General features: G+C 44.9%; 1 protein-coding gene across 2 annotated transcripts in view; it reads left to right on the top strand.

The window, feature by feature from the left end:
- The window catches only part of LOC143301398 (solute carrier organic anion transporter family member 2A1-like), a 21,087-nt gene extending 3,828 nt beyond the window's left edge, over positions 1-17,259 (top strand). For both annotated transcript variants that reach the window (XM_076615647.1, XM_076615648.1), the window contains 10 exons: positions 1-199; positions 1,271-1,450; positions 1,956-2,042; positions 4,119-4,322; positions 6,048-6,212; positions 7,985-8,168; positions 10,611-10,755; positions 13,410-13,564; positions 15,550-15,614; positions 16,878-17,259. The exon at positions 1-199 is cut by the window's left edge and continues 24 nt beyond it. In XM_076615647.1, coding sequence (XP_076471762.1) covers positions 1-199; positions 1,271-1,450; positions 1,956-2,042; positions 4,119-4,322; positions 6,048-6,212; positions 7,985-8,168; positions 10,611-10,755; positions 13,410-13,564; positions 15,550-15,614; positions 16,878-17,194 — 1,701 coding nt within the window. In that variant the 3' untranslated portion in view covers positions 17,195-17,259. The remainder of the gene's footprint in view (positions 200-1,270; positions 1,451-1,955; positions 2,043-4,118; positions 4,323-6,047; positions 6,213-7,984; positions 8,169-10,610; positions 10,756-13,409; positions 13,565-15,549; positions 15,615-16,877) is intronic.
- Positions 17,260-23,757: the final 6,498 nt, after the last annotated feature.

Below are 23,757 nucleotides of genomic sequence, written 5' to 3'. Positions count from 1 at the left end.
TACTTCACAATCCTGTTCGGGCTTTCCGGCATCGTTTGCGCTTTGCCCCAGTTTCTGTTCGGTGCTCCAAGCCCTGCGTCTTGGAACGGCGCCGGAAACGTCAGCAGTATGACGTCAGCCAAACCCTCAGGGCGTTTTGAAGGTCAGCTGTGTGATGGCGTCAACCACACGTCATTGGGTTGTGACGTTGAAGTGGACGGTGAGTGTACCTACTGTCTGTCTCCGTGTGTTTCTCTGCCATCATCGTCACCATCATCATGGTCATCATCGTCGTCATCGTCATCTGACATCATCATTATCATCATCACCATCAGCAGCAGCAGCAGCAGCAACAACAACAACAACAACGACATGGTTACAGTACCACCACCACCACTATAACATCATCACCAGCACCGCCACCACTCTAACATCATCACCACCACCGCCACCACTCTAACATCATCACCACCACCACTCTAACATCATCACCACCACCACTATAACACCACCACCACTACTCTAACACCACCACTCTAACACCACCAACACCACCACTCTAACATCATCACCACCACCGCCACCACTCTAACATCATCACCACCACCGCCACCACTCTAACATCATCACCACCACCACTCTAACATCATCACCACCACCGCCACCACTCTAACATCATCACCACCACCACTCTAACATCATCACCACCACCACTATAACACCACCACCACTACTCTAACACCACCACTCTAACACCACCAACACCACCACTCTAACATCATCACCACCACCGCCACCACTCTAACATCATCACCACCACCGCCACCACTCTAACATCATCACCACCACCACTATAACACCACCACCACCACCACTCTAACACAACCACCACTACTCTAACACCACCACTCTAACACCACCAACACCACCACTCTAACATCATCACCACCACCACCACCACCACCACTCTAACACCACCACCACCCCTCTTAACATCACCACCACCACCACTCTAACACCACCACCACCACTCTAACACCACCAACACCACTCTCACACCACCAACACCACTCTAACACCACCACTCTCACACCACCAACACCACTCTAACACCACCACTCTCACACCACCAACACCACTCTAACACCACCACTCTCACACCACCAACACCACTCTAACACCACCACTCTAACACCACCAACACCACTCTAACACCATCACTCTAACACCACCACTAACACCACCAACACCACCACCACTACTCTAACACCACCACCACTCTGTCCCTCAGGGCCCGGGGAGTTGCAGGGGGAGGGCCCGGTGCATGCTGCACGTGCCCACGCGGGAACATCCCTGGCGCTGATCGTGGTCGGCATGGTCCTGCAGGGGGTGGCCAAGACACCACGCTCCTCCTTGACCTCCTACTACGTGGACTCCAACGTGCCCGCAGTCAGCACCGGATTCTACATGGGTCAGTCCACGCCCTGCCTTGGGCCCCGTCCGGTCTGTGAGCAAGGTGGCTGAATGGTTAAGACGCTGATGTATGCCAGAACAGCGTCCGTGCGTGCGGGTGTGGGTTCGAATCCCGTTCTCGCCCTTTGTCCCTGGTTAGACTGGGACATCAACTGGGAAATACTGAAAGTGAGCGTCAAGTCACCCGGGTGAGACGATAAACCGAGGTCCCGTGTGCAGCACGCACCTGGTGCACTGAAAAAACAAAAACAACAACAAAAACCATGGCAACAAAAGTATTATCCACTGGCAAACACACACAGACAACACACAAACACACACACGCATACGCGCGCACGCACGCACACCCACACACACACACACACACACACACACACACTCTTAGGGAGATAATCAATTCTGAAGATACTTTTAAAATGTCACTGAGAAGCTATGATGTCATAGTGTCTGATCAGTAGTGTGCCCCATGAGTCCTACCTGTCATGCTGTCCACATTCCTACAGGCATCATCATAGCCGTGGCCATCATGGGACCTGCTGTGGCCTATGCCCTGGGAGGTCTCTTCACTCGGATGTACGTCACTTTGGAAGGTGACCCCACTCTTCTTTGTGTGTGTGTGTGTGTTTGTGTTGACAGTGATGTGTATTGTTTTGTTTTGTTCAGAGTGTTTTGTTTGTTCGTTTTCGTCTTCCGGTAGTTCTGACCACGTGGATTATCATACAGTATGACAGGTCTTCTGAATTGAAATTCGTCCATTTTCTTACTTCCGGTCCAAATTCATGCGAAACAATAGTGTTTTGTTGTTGTTGTTGTTGTTTAACATCCACAAGAAATATCGTCACCTGATATCATTTTCACAAGCTACTGGAAGTACTGCAATGGATTTGAAATTGGGAAAATGTAGCCACAAAAGGAAAACTGGTAGTATCTTCATATTGCAACACACGTAACCAAACCAAAACAGTACTACCAGAATGACTGGCATCATGATAATGGCAGGCTGGGAAACTCTCAGTGGATCGGCTATTTTCAGTGGAAGAGCAGTTGTTTTCTGAGGGGGGGGGGGGTGGGGTGGGGGATTCCAGCGGAGAAAACAAAAAGAAACCTCTTAAAAAATCATCAGTTGCCCCTGTACCACCACCAGGGGCGTAGGGCAGCCCCTGGACCTCGGCAGATTTTTCAGAGGAAACTCTCCTGGACAATTCCCCAGCCTGCTTGAGCCAGGTCTGTGTGTCACACAACAGCCAACAGAAACTACGGGAAAAAAGCTTTAGAGACTGCTTCAGAACATACTACCACTAATAATAATAATAATAATAATAATAATAATAATAATAATGATGATGGTGATAGTATGATAATAATAACAATAACAATAATAATTATACTAATAATGGTGGTGGTGGTGATGGTGATAGATATGATGATGACGATATTGTTGGACTCAAACCTTCTTTACACGGCATGACACTACATAACACTGCACTACACTACACGACACAATTCATCACAACACAACCACACCACAACGCAACACTACACCACGCCACACCACACCAACACAACACAACACAGCACAGCACAACACAACACTACGCCACACCACACCACACCAACACAACACAACACAACACAACACAACACAACACAACACAACACTACGCCACACCACACCAACACAACACAACCCAACACAACACAACACAACACAACACAACACTACGCCACACCACACCACACCAACACAACACAACACAACACAACACTACGCTACACCACACCACACCAACACAACACAACACAACACAGCACAACACAACACAACACTACGCCACACCACACCACACCAACACAACACAACACCACACACCACAACACAACACTACGCCACACCACACCACACCAACACAACACAACCCAGCACAACACAACACTACACAACACAACACTACGCCACACCACACCACACCAACACAACACAACCCAGCACAACACAACACAACACCACACACCATAACATAACACTACGCCACACCACGCCACACCAACGCAACACAACACAGCACAACCCAGCACAACCCAGCACAACACGACTACAAACCCACATCCTCTAAATTAATGACGGAAGAAAGATCACCAGAATCTCAGTATGATCACGTGTGTGTGTGTGTGTGTGTGTGTGTGTGTGTGTGTGTGTGTGTGTGTGTGTGTGTGTGTGTGTGTGTGTGTGTGTGTGTATGTGAATAGAATAGAATAGAATACTTTTTATTGTCATAAAACCTTAAAGTTTATAAGACACAATGAAACATAAACATGAGCATATTAAGAAGAGAAACATTCATGAACAAATTTCGCCAGCCTTGGCTGTATTTCTGTGTGTGTGTGTGTGTGTGTGTGTGTGTGTGTGTGTGTGTGTGTGTGTGTGTGTGTGTGTGTGTGTGTGTGTGTGTGTGATTAAGAAATGTTATAGGCGTAGTCTTTGAATCTGTTTTATGCTTTTGTGCGTCAATTCATTATTTTGTTCTCCTACCTTTTGTAAATTACTCTGTGTGTGTGTGATGTTTATTGTAAAGGGCTTTGAGCTCCCTTCAAGGAGGAAAGCGCTGAACAAGTATCCATTATTATCAGTATCATCATCATTATCATCATCACATTGCTGGTGACAGACACCAACCTGCACTATCGCCACCCGGGGTGGATCGGCGCGTGGTGGCTGGGGTACATCACCTTTGGCTGCATCTCCCTGCTCGTGGCCCTGCCTCTCTTCTGCTTCCCGCGCCGATTGAAGGGAGGCAAGCGGATCAAAGAGCCTGCACTCTCGCTGACGGAACGTGTGAACGTCCCTCGAAAGATGTCCCAGTTTGTAAAAGGTGTGTGTGTGTGCGTGTGTGTGTGTGTGTGTGTGTGTGTGTGTGTGTGTGTGTGTGTGTGTGTGTGTGTGTGTGTGTGTGTGTGTGTGTGTTGTGGGGTGGGATAGTTTGTAGTGGTGGTGATGGTGGTCGTGGTTTGTGTGTGTGTGTGTGTGTGTGTGTGTGTGTGTGTGTGTGTGTGTGTGTGTGAGTGTGTGTGTGTGTGTGTGTGCGTGTGTGTCTGTTTGTCTGTGTGTCTGTGTGTGCCTATTCGTTCGTTCTTTTGCTTAACGTACATCCACATTTGTCATTTTAGACGCAAATCCAACATCTTCCCCACCCCACCCATGCATTTTAAGAAAAAAAAATAAAGAAGAAAAAGAAAGAAGTGAAAAAAAGAAAAAAAGAAGAATATGAACGAAATAAAACAAACTAATTAGTCAATCAGTAGAATTGCAACAAAGAGCCAATTGGGCTCTAAATTTAACTCTGAACTATTTCAAACACATGTTGATTATCTTATAATACATTTCTAATGGAAGCAGATGGAACTGCAGATTTTGTAAATGACATAGGTAAATATGTGGTGTTTTTTTAATGGATGATATGCACGAGTGTAATTGCATTTCCCCTAATGCAAGTCGCATTAGAAGTATATTTTGTTTTTATGGCATCCAGTCGTAGTATGTAAATAAGACTGGTGAGCGTTCTGCTACTGTGATGTCATTTTGTTTTAAAAGAAAACATGCGATCAAATTTGCACGAGCTATTGTCAGTATTTTCTCCGTCAGGGTCAGACTCCTGTTTTAGTTTATTAGTTATATGGTTCCAGCAAGTTTCTTCCAGTAGAAAATATCCTTCTGGTAATGAATATGGAATACGCATTGGAAATGTTCATTGCGCCTTTTTTCGCACAACGATCCACCCGCTCATTTCCCACAGTTCCTTCGTGAGAAGGGATCCAACAAAAGTTAATCTTTGTACCACGGATGGTCAAAACATGAATTGCATGACGAATTGCTGTTACGATTTCTCCTCGTTTTGTTGTTGTTTGTTTGTTTGTTGTTGTTGTTTTTTGTTTGTTTTGTTTTGTTTTTTGTTGTTGTTGTTGTTTTTTATTTTATTTTTTACTGATTTGAATGGCTAGAAGTAAATGAGTTTTCAAAGAGGTTTTGAAAGAAGGGTAAGAAACAGCATGACGGACAGGAAACGGGAGTGAGTTCCATGCGGAGGAAGCCTGGACAGAGAAAGTGCGTTTTCCATATGATCTGGTTCTGTAGGAGGACATTTCTAAGAGACGGTCATCACCTGATGACCGGAGCTGGCGAGATGGAGATCAGTAATGCAGAAGCTCAGAAAAGTAAGAACGAGACATGCCAGTCATAAATTTGTAGCACAGGAGAGAGAGAGTTTGCACTCTATTCTTTTCTCAACAGCTAACCAGTGGAGGGAATGAAGGAGAGGAGTGATATGAGCAGATTGGTGAGAACGGAAGATGAGCCGTGCAGTATGGTTTTGGATTCTCTGAAGTCTGGATAACAAGTAGTTGAGGCATCCAGCGAGCAAAGAATTACAGCAGTCAAGCCTGTCGTTGTTATTAGTAGTGGTAGTAGTAGTAGTAGTAGTAGTATCATAATTAATATTTTCATCATTATTATTGTTATCATTATTATTATCATTATCATATTATGATTATCATATTAATTATCATTACTATTGATAACATGCTGTATAACTTGTTGGCAGAATTCCTCAGCGCCATGTTACGACTGTTGACGAACCCAGTGTACATGTGCACAGTGCTTTCTTCGTGTGCCTTTGTGTTCTGTGTGGCTGGAGGCATGTCCTTCACTCCCAAGTACATTGAGAACCAGTTCTCCTTCCCTGCCTGGAAAGCCAACATGGCTTTGGGTATGTGTGTGTGTGTGTGTGTGTGTGTGTGTGTGTGTGTGGGTAGGTGCGTGTGTGTGTGTGTGTGTGCGTGTGTGTGTGTGTGTGTGTGTGTGTGTGTGTGTGTGTGTGTGTGTGTGTGTGTGTGTGTGTGTGTGTGTGTTTGTCTGTCTGTCTGTGTCTGTGTCTGTGTGTATCAATAGATAGGTGAATATCTATCAATCTATACATATATACATACATAGATATATATATACATAGAGAGAGAGAGGGGGGGTACTTACATATCACATACAAACACTAGCACGCACACACATACAAAAACAAGCATGCACATTCATAATAAAAACGCACAAGCACACACGAACACAGTCCAGTGTACATAGGCCCCGAGGTTCATTTGGGAAACACCAGATCTGACCCGGGGGTAAAAACCAACGGGGGTACGAATAGGCGGCTAACTGGTGTAGTGTGTCCGTGTAGCTTTTGTGATGCTGTGTCCACGTAGTTGTTGTGACGCTGTGTCCATGTAACGTTGTGACGCTGTGTCCGTCTAGCGGGCGTGACGCTGGGTATCGTGTCCATGTAACGTTGTGACGCTGTGTCTGTGTAGCGGGCGTGACGCTGTGTCTGTGTAGCGGGCGTGACGCTGGGCATTGTGTCCATGTAACGTTGTGACGCTGTGTCTGTGTAGCGGGCGTGACGCTGGGTATCGTGTCCATGTAACGTTGTGACGCTGTGTCTGTGTAGCGGGCGTGACGCTGTGTCTGTGTAGCGGGCGTGACGCTGGGCATTGTGTCCATGTAACGTTGTGACGCTGTGTCTGTGTAGCAGGGGTGACGCTGGGCATTGTGTCCATGTAACGTTGTGACGCTGTGTCCGTGTAGCGGGCGTGACGCTGGGCATTGTGTTCATGTAACCTTGTGACGCTGTGTCCGTGTAGCCGGCGTGACGCTGTGTCTGTGTAACCGGGGAGACGCTGGGCATTGTGTCCGTGTAACGTTGTGACGCTGTGTCTGTGTAACGTTGTGACGCTGTGTCTGTGTAGCGGGGGTGACGCTGGGCATCGTGTCCATGTAACGTTGTGACGCTGTGCCCGTGTAGCGGGCGTGACGCTGGGCATTGTGTCCATGTAACGTTGTGACGCTGTGCCCGTGTAGCGGGCGTGACGCTGGGCATCGTGTCCATGTAACGTTGTGACGCTGTGTCTGTGTAGCGGGGGTGACGCTGGGCATTGTGTCCATGTAACGTTGTGACGCTGTGTCTGTGTAGAGGGCGTGACGCTGGGCATTGTGTCCGTGTAACGTTGTGACGCTGTGTTTGCGTAACGTTGTGACGCTGTGTCTGTGTAGCAGGGGTGACGCTGGGTATCGTGTCCATGTAACGTTGTGACGCTGTGTCTGTGTAGCGGGCGTGACGCTGGGCATTGTGTCCATGTAACGTTGTGACGCTGTGTCTGTGTAGCAGGGGTGACGCTGGGCATTGTGTTCATGTAACCTTGTGACGCTGTGTCCGTGTAGCCGGCGTGACGCTGTGTCTGTGTAGCGGGCGTGACGCTGGGCATTGTGTCCGTGTAACGTTGTGACGCTGTGTCTGCGTAACGTTGTGACGCTGTGTCTGTGTAGCAGGGGTGACGCTGGGCATCGTGTCCATGTAACGTTGTGACGCTGTGTCTGTGTAACGGGCGTGACGCTGGGCATCGTGTCCATGTAACGTTGTGACGCTGTGCCCGTGTAGCGGGCGTGACGCTGGGCATCGTGTCCATGTAACGTTGTGACGCTGTGCCCGTTTAGCGGGCGTGACGCTGGGCACGAGCTGTCTGGGCACCTTCCTGGGGGGCTACGTGACCAGGCGGAGGAGGGCGGGGCCCCTGGCCAGTCTGCACATCATCGTGGCCATGCTGGTCGTGTCTGGCCTCCTCACCGGCCTGCTCATTCTCTGCCACTGTCCGCAGCCCCTGGTCCACAACAGTCCGGGGTCTGTCTGCACTGTGACCTGCACTTCTGGTGGTCGTGGTGGTGGTGACGACGGTGGTGGTGGTGGTGGTGGTGGTGACAATGGTGGTAGTGGTGTTGGTGGTGTTGGTGACAATTGTGGTAGTGATGGTGTTGGTGGTGGTTGTGATGGTGGTGTTGGTGACGATGGTGGTGGTGGTGGTGGTGGTGACAATGGTAGTGGTGGTGGTGGTGTTTACAGCAATGGTAGTGGTGGTGGTGGTGGTGGTGGTGGTGGTGACAATGGTGGTGGTGGTGGTGATGGTGGTGGTGGTGACTATGGTGGTGGTTGTGATGGTGGTGTTGGTGTCTGTGGTGACAATGGTGGTGGTGGTGGTGGTGGTGGTGACAATGGTGGTGGTGGTGGTGGTGGTGACAATGGTGGTGGTGGTGGTGGTGGTGGTGGTGGTGGTGGTGACAATGGTGGTGGTGGTGGTGGTGGTGGTGGTGGTGGTGACAATGGTGGTGGTGGTGACAATGGTGGTGGTGGTGGTGGTGACAATAGACATTTTTCCTGATGCGTTCTTTCATTTAGAAGAGTCAAACATCAAACAGGAGCAAACAATGAAACAGCTAAAGGAGGTAACAGAGAAAGGAGCGAACCTTTCACAGAAACAGAAAGCTGAGAAGGAAAGAAAAGTAACAGATGAAAGCACGTGAACATCGCAAAACTATTGTATTGCACATGGTGTTCAGATAATCCTACCCCCAAATTTATCCATGGCATGATTGTACAAAAATGATTACGCCCAGAGCAACCCCACCCCCACCCCTTGCTCCCATCACTCAACCCCTGTCCAGGTGTTTGATGGGCAGATTGACCGGTGTGTTTCGTGAATTCCTGTCCAGGTGTATGGTGTGGGGCATATTGACCGGTGTGTGTCGTGAGTTCCTGTCCAGGTGTATGGTGTGGGGCATATTGACCGGTGTGTGTCGTGAGTTCCTGTCCAGGTGTATGGTGTGGGGCATATTGACCGGTGTGTGTCGTGAGTTCCTGTCCAGGTGTATAGTGTGGGGCATATTGACCGGTGTGTGTTGTGAGTTCCTGTCCAGGTGTATGGTGTGGGGCATATTGACAGGTGTGTGTCGTGAGTTCCTGTCCAGGTGTATGGTGTGGGGCATATTGACCGGTGTGTCGTGAGTTCCTGTCCAGGTGTATGGTGTGGAACATATTGACCGGTGTGTGTCGTGAGTTCCTGTCCAGGTGTATGGTGTGAGGCATAATGACCGGTGTGTCGTGAGTTCCTGTCCAGGTGTATGGTGTGAGGCATATTGACCGGTGTGTGTCGTGAGTTCCTGTCCAGGTGTATAGTGTGAGGCACATTGACCGGTGTGTGTCGTGAGTTCCTGTCCAGGTGTATGGTGTGAGGCATATTGACCGGTGTGTGTCGTGAGTTCCTGTCCAGGTGTATGGTGTGAGGCATATTGACCGGTGTGTGTCGTGAGTTCCTGTCCAGGTGTATGGTGTGGAACATATTGACCGGTGTGTGTTGTGAGTTCCTGTCCAGGTGTATGGTGTGGGACATATTGAGCGGGACTGTCGCTGCTGGGGTATGTCCACAGGGACACTCGTTCTGTCTGGGTCAGCAACATAGCGATCATTGTCGTCAGCAGAACGCTTCGCTGGTGGTGTCAGAATGGTAATCACTCGACACCATCGAATGCAGAACCTCTTCTAATTTGTGGTCTTGGGGTGACTTAGCATCGACAGTTCCCTGTGGACTACTGGTACGGGAACTTTGGCAGACGAACCCGAGAGTGGCTGTGTAGGGGAAATCAGGATGAAGGGCGTGAGAGAAAGGCAACTGAAATGGCGCAGATGATATAGCAGCAAAACACACACAGACACACACCACACACACACACACACACACACACACACACACACACACACACACACACACACACACACACACAAACTTTTATTTGTCCAGTGATGGTGTACCTAATAATCGCCACCATCCTTCAGAATTCGTGTGTGGTGTAAGAACGCTTTTTGAAGTAATGGTGGGCCGCTCTTACCTGTAAGGGCAAAGATGTGAATTAAACATTTCTCTGTGTGTGCATGTGTTGCTGCAACAGAACAAAAAAGTGCAACCAGGGTGACCAAGCAATTACTGTCTTCAGTAGGATGTTGAATAGTTGATGTGCTTGGTGTGCTGAATCAAAAACAGACCCCACTGTACACCACCGACATGACTCCGCAACAGCTCAGGTGTGTGGCCTGAAGGCTATCTAATATTATCAGCCCCTTGAAGGCTGTGGGAGAACAAACCTGGGTGTTGGGGAGGATAGGGCGGGAGAGGTGGATGACGTAGGGATAGCGCCACTGAAATGGCGTGGAAGACAGAGCAGAACAGAAAAAAGGGAAGAAAAGAAAAAGAGAGAGTGTGTAGAACCATAGCGTTGTGTGTCTTGCCGACAGGCCTCGTGCAACAGGGGAAACTAGCCTGCAGGGCTGTGCGGACAGCTGTGTGTGTGACGACGGAGAGTTCTTCCCCGTGTGTGGAGATGATGGCAGGACCTTCTTCTCCCCCTGTCACGCCGGCTGTAACAGCACTGCCCGTGGGGTGAGAGTGTGTGTTCAGTCATGCACTGCCCGTGGGGTGAGAGAGTGTGTTCAGTCACAGTACTGCCCGTGGGGTGAGAGTGTGTGTTCAGTCATGCACTGCCCGTGGGGTGAGAGTGTGTGTTCAGTCACAGTACTGCCCGTGGGGTGAGGGTGTGTGTTCAGTCACAGTACTGCCCGTGGGGTGAGAGAGTGTGTTCAGTCACAGTACTGCCCGTGGGGTGAGAGTGTGTGTTCAGTCACAGTACTGCCCGTGGGGTGAGAGTGTGTGTTCAGTCACAGTACTGCCCGTGGGGTGAGAGAGTGTGTTCAGTCACAGTACTGCCCGTGGGGTGAGAGTGTGTGTTCAGTCACAGTACTGCCCGTGGGGTGAGGGTGTGTGTTCAGTCACAGCACTGCCCGTGGGGTGAGAGTGTGTGTTCAGTCACAGTACTGCCCGTGGGGTGAGAGTGTGTGTTCAGTCACAGTACTGCCCGTGGGGTGAGGGTGTGTGTTCAGTCACTGCACTGCCCGTGGGGTGAGAGTGTGTGTTCAGTCACAGTACTGCCCGTGGGGTGAGAGTGTGTGTTCAGTCACAGTACTGCCCGTGGGGTGAGGGTGTGTGTTCAGTCACTGCACTGCCCCTGGGGTGAGGGTGTGTGTTCAGTCACTGCACTGCCCGTGGGGTGAGAGAGTGTGTTCAGTCACTGCACTGCCCGTGGGGTGAGAGAGTGTGTTCAGTCACTACACTGCCCGTGGGGTGAGAGTCTGTGTTCAGTCATGCACTGCCCGTGGGGTGAGAGAGTGTGTTCAGTCACTGCACTGCCCGTGGGGTGAGGGTGTGTGTTCAGTCACTGCACTGCCCGTGGGGTGAGAGTCTGTGTTCAGTCATGCACTGCCCGTGGGGTGAGTGTGTTCAGTCACTGCCCTGCCCGTGGGGTGAGAGAGTGTGTTCAGTCACTGCACTGCCCGTGGGGTGGGAGTCTGTGTTCAGTCATGCACTGCCCGTGGGGTGAGAGAGTGTGTTCAGTCGCTGCACTGCCTGTGGGGTGAGAGAGTGTGTTCACTCACTGCACTGCCCGTGGGGTGAGGGTGTGTGTTCAGTCATGCACTGCCCGTGGGGTGAGAGAGTGTGTTCAGTCACTGCACTGCCCGTGGGGTGAGGGTGTGTGTTCAGTCATGCACTGCCCGTGGGGTGAGAGTGTGTGTTCAGTCATGCACTGCCCGTGGGGTGAGAGAGTGTGTTCAGTCACTGCACTGCCCGTGGGTGAGAGTATGTTCAGTCACTGCACTGCCCGTGGGGTGAGAGAGTGTGTTCAGTCACTGCACTGCCCGTTGGTGAGAGTATGTTCAGTCACTGCACTGCCCATGTATTGAGAGTCTGGTTTGCTGATTGTTGACCATCACAGGGACAGATCTTGTTATGTTGAGAGTGGTTTTGAGTGTTGTAATTTGTTTTGCTGTTTTTTTGTTGTTGTTTTTTTGTTTGTTTGTTTGTTTTGTTTTGTTGTTGTTTGTTGTTTATTGTTGTTTATTCATTGTAGTACTTGACATGTATAACGAGTGTTGTGTAGTGTGTGATGGTTTTGTGTGTCTACGAACGTAAATAAGTGTTTAAGTGTGTGCAGGGTTATACATGCATTTTGTATGTGTGTTGTGTGTGTGTGTGTGTGTGTGTGTGTGTGTGTGTGTGTGTATGTGTGTGTGTGTGTGTGTGTGTGTGTGTGTGTGTGTGTGTGTGTGTGTGTGTGTTTGATTGCATGTTGAGCATGTTTTACATGTCAAGGTTCTATATAAAGTAGTAGTAGTAGTATTGTTGATATTATTATTATCACTATTGTTGTTGTTATCATCATTATCATTATTATCATCATAATTATCATTATCAAGTAGGATCCTGTCACATATGGACACGACATTAACTCCGGACAAGTGCAGGTCTTTCGTCAAATCACGGTAAACCCGGCGGAGCAGGCGCCTTCATCCACATCAAGATCAAAGTTCAAAACTTCTACTGTTTTAATCATGGCTTTCCGGCTTTGATAAACATTAACAGTGACCGCCGTTTCAGGCAAGATAGCTGACCCAGAAAAAATGCCATCCACTAGAATTGTCAGCATATGCAATGAATCATTCTAGTTAAACCCAGTACCCTGTTTCAATCTTTTTTATATCCGTATGCAATAAACACATCGACGACGTAGATCAATGTGTTCTGCCCGGAATGTCTTTTAACTGTGGACAAGAAAAGGCAACACAAAGATCAACAAGCAACGAGCCGGAAATTTCCCCAGAAAATCTTGTTGATCCGGAGGCTAAACGAAATGAACTTGAGACAAAACGGAAGAATACGTTCACGATCCGGAAGTACGGTCTGGTCCAGATGACTTACAACCTATAATAGTTGTTATGAATGGAAAGAATTGTTTTTCTCTATGTTCGTTCCAAATTTGGCATTGACAGAAAAAAAATTCAGAGAAATAAATTGCTTTCCTTTTATACCATCTTAATATACATGGTTTAATTAAAACTTTAATGTGTGTGACCTTTCATTTGTTTGGTCCCGATGTATTTCGCGTTGGTGTGTTAAACTTTCATTAGTTCCACCTTGATAATTATATTTAACCTTGTTATGTTTCACCTTGATTCGTTTAACCTTGACCCTTTTCCTGCCAGAATTACGTCAACTGCACGTGCATCCAGGACGGAACAGCCGAAGCGGGCATGTGTGATTACAGCTGCGCCATGTTCTACCCGTTCATCCTCGTCATTGCTGTCAAGTCTCTGTTCAGCACTTTTGCCATCATCCCACACATGATCGTCTACCTGAGGTAAGGTCAAGCAGGAACAGTAAATGTAAAACAAAACACACCAGTATCATGCAGACCTGGTTGTGTGTGTGTGTGTGTGCGAGTGTGCGTGCGTGTGTGTGTGCGCGCGTACGCACCCCACCCGACCCATCCCGCAGCCTTTCTTGCAAACGAGAGAAAGCGTGGCAGGGGAACGACCACACTCTGTCGAGATCCCAAGCTTTCTCGTAAAGCAACGTGCGAGAAAGCACGGGATTTGGAGAAAGCATGGGCCAGCAACTCCTGCACGAGATGTCGATGTGTCGTTGAAAAACCAGGTGAGAGCAAGACGCGGTGTCTTATATCATTGTCCTTTGCTTCAGCTTCCGTTTGTGGTTTTGTTTTTTCACTCAGCCCAGCCAGCCCTGCGTGGTAAAAGAAAGGGAAAGGGCTTTCCGCGACAAAGGGTAAAGTACCCAGTGAACAAAGAAATCTTCTTCTTCTTCTGCGGTCGTGGGCCGCAACTCCCACGTTCACTCGTATATACACGAGTGGGCTTTTACGTGTATGACCGTTTTTAACCCGCCATGTAGGCAGCCATACTCCGCTTCCGGGGGTGTGCATGCTGGGTATGTTCTTGTTTCCATAACCCACCGAACGCTGACATGGATTATAGGATCTTTAACGTGCACATTTGATCTTCTGCTTGCGAAGGGGGTTCAGACACTAGCAGGTCTGCACATATATTGACCTGGGAGATCGTAAAAATCTCCACCCTTTACCCACCAGGCGCCGTCACCGTGATTCGAACCCTGGAACCTCAGAATGAAAGTCCATTTGGTTATTGCGCCCGTCGAACAAAGAAATAAAAGTATTAAAATGTGATGAGGAAAAAGACTTATGTGTAACATTTGACAAAAATTTTATCATTTGACAAACAGATAACAAATAGTATCAACAAAGCGAACAGAATGATTGGATTAATAAAAAGAGCATGTACGTTTATAGATACGGTTACTTTTTTACGGTTATATAAAACATTAGTTAGACCTATCCAAGAATATGGAAACACTGTGTGGTACCCAGCGCAAGTAAGGCAGTCACAAGCCATAGAAAGGGCTCAAAGAAGAGCAACAAAGCTGGTCTATAGTATAAAAGATTATTCATATCAAGAAAGATTAAAGTACTTAAAACTACCATCACTTAAAGCAAGAAGAGTAAGAGGGGACTTGATATAGACGTACAAAATATTTAATGGGTTTGACGATGTAAACAAAGCATACTTTCTTTTGTACTCCAAAAGGTAGACACTACAAGAAACAGTGCAGACAAAATATTTTTAAAATATTCCAGAACAAACTTTAGAAAGTTTACATTTAGTAACAGCGTAACAAATTATTGGAACAAATTAACGTATAATATTAAACGTGCACTGAGTATACATATTTTTAAGAACCTCATAGATAAACACGTGTTACTGACAATAACGAACTACGTCTTTGATGGATAAAATGACTGAGCTAGTCAACGACCCGGCCAACAATAAAAAGGAGTAAAATCTGAAGGGGCATAAAAAAGCCAAAAAATGGCTAAGCTGTATATAACAACGCCCCGAATCCTGGTCCTGATTCTGAACACCCACCCCAACTTTGGGCTGAAAGGTGTGCAGAGCGGGGATGGTAGTCGCTCACAGCACAGAGGCGGTTTACAGGAGCAACAGCAACAGCAGTCGCCATCACATTTAGTTGTTGTGGTAGTTTGATCAGCGGTGAAGATCTCCATTTTGATTTGGTAAAGCAGTTTCTAATCATAGGATACAAATTTCAGCGCAGTTCTGTCAGTGGTTCCCCCAGTGTCAGTGGTTTGTGTTTATTCAGTTAGTCGATCATAATCATATGTAATTATTCTTGTATTAATCTTTATTTACTCTGTTTCAGTTTATTCAGTACATTCATCTGTTTGCGTTTATTCGGTAAGTTATCTACTCAACTCTATACATTTATTTTATTTATTGAATCATTTGACAGGTGCGTTGAAGAGAGAGACAAGGCACTGGGTCTTGGATTCAGTTCTTTCCTGGCGTCGCTCACTGGTGAGTCTCTCTGGCTCTGTCTGTATGTCTCTGTCTCTGTCTCTCCAAGGTGTCGGAGATATCAGCGAATTTGTTCATGTATTTCGTAGAAGATTAATTGATTGCGGATTTCAAAATTGGAATTCCCATATTCAGACAGAAATATACAGCGACAGATTTTATTTGTATCGAATGCTTTATCATCTACCTTATAATATGCCAGTTTATATGTTAGCCGTGAGACTTGGTAGACATTTGAAGTACACTTCGACAAGGTTTAGATTGGGTGTTACTGAAATATTTGCCCATTATTATCGGTATCGAAAATCATGTATCTAAAATTTGATTTCCCCAATGTATCAACAATCTTAAGAAGACGAAGTTCACTTTGTGCTGTGTTGCCCAGTATTGTGTGATCTTAGAGAACAGTTGATTCCACTGAGTTAAACTGTCAATACCCTTGCCTGTTTAGACTTATCATGCGAAAGTCATCAAGAAATGAAGAGACTGTCAAGGAGCTCGCACTTTGTATAAAGTACTCAAAAGGAGAAGTATATATGTTACATCATGAAGACTTTTTCAATGTAGGACTTCGGCATTTCACTGTATATCCCCCCTTCAAAGGAACTGTGGCCTATATGAATAAACCACCATCTCAGTCTCTCGCACTGGTCTCTCTCTCTCTCCTTTCCCCCTCCTTTTGTGTGTGTGTGTGTGTGTGTGTGTGTGTGTGTGTGTGCGCGCGCGCCATTGTGCAAAAAAAAAAAGTCAAATGTAAAACCGTTCTAAAGATCCACACTTCTATCGATTCAGTCACAATCCTTTGATTTTTTTTTCTGTATATTACAAGTGACTCTTATTGGAATACAAACCCTGAGGCGTCCTGTGTATTTGTATTGGTATTTAGTATTTGTATTTCTTTTTATCACAACATAATTCTCTGTGTGAAATTCGGGCTGCTGTCCCCGGGGAGAGCCCGTCGCTACACTACAGCGCCACCCTTTTTTTTTTTCTTTTTTTTTCTGCGTGCAGTTTTATTTGTTTTTCCGATCGAAGTGGATTTTTCTACAGAATTTTGCCAGGAACAACCCTTTTGTTGCCGTGGGCTCTTTTAGGTGCGCTATGTGCATGCTGCACACGGGACCTCGGTTTATTGTCTCATCCGAATGACTAATCTGAATCGCTTTATTGTTCTCGCTGTATCAGTGTAAAATGCACAACAACAACAAAATGGAGAGGAAAAAAAACAAACAAACAAACTGACGTTTCTTTGCTCTCTCCAAGGCTGGCTGCTCGGACCCATCTGTTTCGGGAAATTGATTGACGGCATCTGCATCCAATGGGAGCAGAGCTGCACAGGGGGCGGGGCCTGTCTTCTCTATGACAACGCCGACTTCCGACTGAAGTTGTACGGATACCAGGTCCTGTTCCTGGCAGTGTCTCTCGTCTTCATCCTCCTGGCCTTGCTGTCAGCCAGAGTGACCAGGAAGTTTAAGGAGAACGAAGAACCGCTCGGAGGAGACGCCACGATGACGGCCATGTTGCCGGAGAAGGGAGATCACTGTCCAGACAAGGACAACTCCGCTGACACCCATGTCTGACCGCACCAGGAATCGGTGAACATTTTGTTTTATTTTATGATGATGATTTTTGTTATTATTATCATCATTTTATTATTATTATTGTTGTTGTTGTTGTTCATCATCATTATCATTATTATCACATTTTCGATGTATTTTAGGGCACTGTGTAGATATAGTGTCATGCAAAAAAAAAAAAAAAGAAGCTGTTTTTCATGTGTGTGTTTGTGTGCCGTACAGTGTGTGTGTGTGTGTGTGTGTGTGTGTGTTCTTATATTCAAAATGAATAAAACAAAGTTGAAAACCAATACCTATTTTGTTTATTTTTTTTAAAAAAACACCAAAAAAAACACCTTTCTGTGCCGAGCCATAGACATGCAGTGACTATGGATTCACATACAAAATAAAGACAATGAATTCACTGTCCATATATCACCGTAAAAGGCTATATATGGGACCTTCAACTTTAACATTTCAACTTTGCCTTGAGGATACTGTAATAATGCATACACTTGAAAATGGTTTTTCTAGTCGAACCACGACCTGGGCGATGCTGGCTGAATTTAGATTTGTCGGCATAAAACCTTTTCAAAAGAACTGGAAGTCCTAGTTTAATGGTCTTCATTTTACTTGTATGGTTGAAAACGTCGAAGGTCCTATGACCTTTATGACCATCGGGACAGTGATTCACATTCACTGTGTCTACTAGGATATCTCGGCACAGGAAGGCTGGGCCAAATGTTCGCCAACCGAAGTCATTTTCTCATCCACACTTGGACGGGGAGTGTGGAAAATCGGAGTAACGTCCCTTCTCCAAGGACACACCACCCATGCCGAAACAGGGCCCCGAACCATGATCACCGGTGAACACTGGATCCATGCAGTGTCCAAACCAACACTGCCACGGTGGTTCCTGTTCGTTGTCTCACAGTCGATACAAATTACGGGGCGTGGAATCTGAAAGAAGCGCGTGAAACAAGAGAAACAAGGAAATACATTTTTGAACAATAACTGATGTGAAGAAATAACCTGCTGTTGTTTTTGCTTTTGTTTTCTCAGTACCAAAATGGAAGAACCTGCAACTGATAAAGGAGACTGGTTTACATAAAAACAAAGAGTACATTTATCAATTGAAACAAACGTTGTTTTTTTGTGTGGTTTTTTTGTTGTTGTTTTTTGTTTTTTTTGTTTTTGGGTTGTTGTTTTTTGTTTTTGTTTTTTTGTTTGTTTTTTTTTTTTTTTTGGGGGGGGGGGGCGGGGGGGTTGTTTATTTGTTTGTTTTGTTTTTGATTTGAGGTATGGTTATAATTTAAAATTTGCTGTCAGTCCTGACAAGAGCATTGTGGTCAGTGATGATGAAGACACTGTAGAGATATGTGGATTTAACATATGTTATATACATCTTTATTCAGGTATGATACTGTGACCATTGTTTTATTTTTTTTCTGCATGTCACTGTTTATTATCCTCCACTCTGTAAGTTACTAGAGTGGAGTGAGAAATGTGCATAATCGGTTCCGCATCTTTAAAAAAAAAAAAAAAAAAAAAAAAAAATCATGGACCAGTATATATTTCGAAGTTGGTTTTTTTCTCATTGAAGTGTACGTTTTTTAACGTCTAAGGCTTTCCTTCCATTTGAACTTTTATTGTTTATATTTTGTTGTTGGTGGGTTTTTGAAATAATATTATCTGAAATGTTGTTCTATGATAAAATGCTGATATCTAGAAGTATACAATGTCAGAAACTGCTGCATTATTTAAGACGTGTATAATTAATAATTTCAGTGGACTTGGAGTGGGTTTGATCAGTTTCACTTGAAAACTCATTTCTATGGATGTGTATTTAAATGTATGCGAATATATATACTTGTTTATCTTACTATGGTGGTGAAATTAAACAACGATTCCATTTAGTCACCCCTCATTTCGTTTTGCTTCAGTTCATATATATATGTGTGTGAAACGTGCACGCGCACACACCTTATCTTTACTGAATACACGGAGCTGCATGAATGTTTGTAGCCTTGTTGTCATAGTTACTTGTTGGCGTTTTTTATATATATATATTTTATTACTTATCTGTTGTCGAGCATTAAATGAGCCTAAAATAAAATGTCAGTTTGAACCAGACAGTTGTCTTTTGAATTGAATTTGAACTGAAAAAGTACAGAAGAGCTCATTCCACAGGTGTTGTATTATGGAATACAACGAGCGGGGTGGGGAGTGGGAAGGAGGTGGGGAGACAGATTCAAAGACAAACAGTATACAAGAATTCAAAACACAAAGAGTTTTGATTGATTGATTGATATGGATACTTATATAGCGCCTATCCTCGGTCAGAGACCAAGCTCTAAGCGCTTTACAAACACGGGATCATTTGCACAACAGACTGCCTACCTGGGTAGAGCCGACTGACAGCTGCCAGTGGGCGCTCATCATTCGTTTCCAATGTCATTAAATCAGATTTCAGGCACACACACATACACACTCGGACAAGTAACATTTTACGTGTATGACCAATTTTGTTTTAGTATTCACCCTGCCTTGTAGACAGCCATACTCCGTTTTCAGGGGTGTGCATGCTGGGTATGTTCTTGTTTCTATAACCCACTGAATGCTGATATAGATTACAGGATCTTGTGCGTATTATCTTCTGTGTGCATATACACACGAAGGGGGTTCAGGTATTAGCAGGTCTGCACATATGTTGACCTGGTGGATTGGAAAAATCTCCACCCTTTACCCACCAGGCACCGTCACCGAGATTCGAACCTGGGACCCTCAGATTTAAAGTCCAACACATACACCATCCAGCTATTGCGCCCGTTGACAAGAATTAAAAACAAACACAGCTGCAGAGACGGACAGACCACAGACAAAAGAGTGACAGAGAATTCAAACACAGATTTGAGTTTACAAAAATTAAAAACAAATAATCGGGAGAAAGACCGACAGACCACAGACAACAATAAGTGCACAGTGATTCAAACATAAAAGGAGTGAGCTTACAAGAATGGAAAACAAACACTGCTGCAAGAGTAATAAGGTTACTGTATTCTTTACCGTGTACATCAGAATATATGGATACATCACATAACAACTGTAGTCTCAAAGCTTATTACATGGAAACAAAATGAACTCGGATGCTCAGCCAGCTAAAATGGCTTGAAAAATTTTCATTATCATTATCTTTTTTTTTTCTTTCTTCACTAAGATCTATTTTTATCGTTGTTTGCACTAGTTATAGCTCAGGCACACTACTGAAAAACCAGGTACAGAAGGTATGAAAGAAATCCACCTACAAAGTAAAAGCAGGCACAATTACAGTCATATCCATGCACATAGGCCTAGCATATCCCTTCGATGCTGACTGTTACATCCAGAGGATTAAAACAAACACACACTCACACAAAAAAAACAACAAAAAAACCCCAAACTAACCAGAACATAAACACAATGGTATATAATACACCAAATTATATAAAACAAACATACAATACCAAAAATTACCAACATATACCTCACATGTCCTGGGAGCAAGAAAAGAATACAGTGTAGTAAAAATTCTGAATTACCAATTCCCCCCCAAAAAAAAGAAAGAAAAAAAAGTTCAAGGCTTTCTAGAAAAAGACAACTTTCTCTTCAGTTCATCTACATTCCCAATTCATTTTTCTTCCAGTATGGTCATGAACCCTGAGTTAACACAGACTGCTGTCAACAAAACAACTACAACAACAAAAAACACACAAAAATACTTCAAAATGTGCCATCATGAAACTGCCACAAAGCCAAACGTACTAATGGTTCAATAAATGAGAAAAGTAAAAGGACATAACAGCAGTGAAATAATAAATACACTAATCATTAAAAATGAAAACTTGGTGGCAATAAAACAAAATCATCACTGACTGCCAGACAGTGAAGCAAACTTTGGTGGATGCTAGCTAATATATCAGTAATCAGGATGACAATCGTTACCAGTAAAAAATAGATGCCAAGAACATGCTTAATACTACATTGATAAGAAGACTAGTGGAACTGGAAACAAAAATGACTGATATATGTAATTAAAAAAAATTAAGTGAGATTAAAATAACAACAACAACAATGATAATAATAATAATAATGATACTATTATGGCAGATTTTGTAGTCACTGAACTTTATTCCTAGACATTTAGAAACCTGTGAACAGTTTGAATACTATCAGGGACTTAACAAATCAATTGATTAAACAAAAAAAAAAATCCATCCATACATAAATAAATATAGAAACAAAAACAAGAACAGCAAAAAATCAATGCTGCAGGGTGGTGACAGTGCACTGCAAAGAATACAGATAGTCCAGGTGACAATGGAACTCGCCCCATCACCATCTTCCACACTGGCCAGTTCAAGGCACTCAGGTAACACAAAAAGTCACAACTCTTTCTATGAACTAACCACATAGAAAATAGCAACAGCTCCCCTGTGTGTGATTCTCTGACAAAGTAGTTCTGTTCCTAGTAGAGATTTCTCAATCTTATCATAAAGAAAGAAAAGATCACATACCAAAAATAAACATTTTTCTGGACAGAATCTACTGCTCTCCGTCTTCCCTTCCCACCTAAAATAATAATAATGATAATGATATTAACCCTTTCACCGCCAAGCTCACGTTTATGCACAGGTGTGGTAGAGGGCCAATGTCACTGAAAGGTATCCATGAACCTACTGCTCTTAATGTTCGGTGGTAGGATAGGCCATATTTTCTATACATCGCACGGGGAATCCCTGGCTATTCTTAGCCACTGTCTTTTCTGTGTTAATACCACAAGGAAATTTTGTACTCTAAATTGACTGGCGGTGAAAGGGTTAAGAGGACAAGACAACTCTAGCTGGCTGAGCCTCTGAGTGAAGAAAGGGAAAGAATAGATACTGATCACCAGGCCGAAGGTGCTACAAATCTAACAATCTACATGGACAGTCAAGATATGTGAAAGCATATATACAAACGCCAACCAACCAACAACTTGACCAAGTTACCATTCCCATCAGACAGCAACACCAGCAATACTGGACATGGAAAGCAACTCTTTACCATTCCACTGCTTTCAAAATTAATAAATGTAGCAATATGTACCACATACTGTTCTTGCTTCATCTGCCGATGCAAAAGCAAATTTACACATCTTTCACCTTAAAACACTGTCCATGGATCAGCGAACTCTCATCTTCACGTTCTCAGCAGAGAGAGAGGTGGGGTAAGGGGGTGGGGTTTGGGGGATGGGTGGGGAAAGGGGTCAGAGAGCGAGAGATAGACACAGAGAGAGAATACTAAATCCAAGCCCTGTCTTCGTTTTCCATAGGGAAGGAGAAAAGAAGCATAAAAAATTAGTCTTGATTTTACCTTAAGAAGTGATATGCGCCGGGAAGTGAGGGGGCATGTTTAAAAATCCCTATTTTATGTCCATCTATCTATCTCCATAGATATCTATCTATCCATTTATCACTTGCAGTGGATTTGTTCAATCTGCATGTCTGAGAAGGGGGTGAACATGAGAGAGAGGGTGGGAGGAGGGAGGGTAGAGAGATGATAAAAAGAATATTTGTGCAGTTTCTCCTGCATTTCTTCCTCACAACCTTGTAAAGTATTTTCTTTGCATGTATATGCCTTCATTTTCTCTTCAGAAGGGCCAATGTGTCAAAAATCAGGTTGTTTTACTTTCAGCCTCAAAAGGAGGTGATGAAGGGGTGGGGGCATGAGTTTGAAATTCCTCATCAATGCTCAAAGATATATATTTTATTATATATACATATCTTTTATTTATCGCATCACAACCAGTCAAGAACTAAATGTGCATATAAAAGAAAAAGAAAACAGGTTACAACATATTTTAGGTGGAAAGACTGCTCTTTCTTTCCATCGCCCCCCCCCCCCCCCCCCCCCCCCCCCAGCCCCCTGATCCTCCACCCCTCCCCACTGGGCTTGAAGCTGGACCAGGAAAATAAGACATCTTTGTTGTCGTCACAGACACTGCTCTCACAAATCCAAAATGGCAAACAAAGCAAAACCATAAACATGAGTGAGCAGACAAATGTCAGGTGTGTGGTTTCTTTTCTCTGTGTGTGTGTGTGGTGTATTTTCATTCAATGCTGCACACTATCATACTAAAAAAAAAACATACAAAAATGGACAAAATACACAAAAATCACACTGGTACGCAGGTCCGTTCTTACGAGGAAAGTGTATAACCTCTGGCGTCCAAGCACACAACTTGTTTGTTGTTTTCTAATCTTCCATCTTCTTCTTCTTCTGCGTTCGTGGGCTGCAACTCCCACGTTCACTCGTATATACGCAAGTGGGCTTTTACATGTATGACTGTTTTTAACCCGCCATGTAGGCAGCCATACTCCACTTTCGGGGGGGTGCATGCTGGGCGTGTTCTTGTTTCCATAACCCACCGAACACTGACATGGATTACATGATCTTTAACGTGCGTATTTGATCTTCTGCTTGCATATACACATGAAGGGGGTTCAGGCACTGGCAGGTCTGCACATGTTGACCTGGGAGATCGTAAAAATCTCCACCCTTTACCCACC

Source organism: Babylonia areolata, chromosome 27 (assembly GCF_041734735.1).
Source record: "Babylonia areolata isolate BAREFJ2019XMU chromosome 27, ASM4173473v1, whole genome shotgun sequence".
Classification (NCBI taxonomy): Eukaryota; Metazoa; Mollusca; class Gastropoda; order Neogastropoda; family Buccinidae; genus Babylonia; species Babylonia areolata.
The sequence above is the reverse complement of the archived record's forward strand: the minus strand, read 5'-3'. Positions and strand labels throughout refer to the sequence as shown.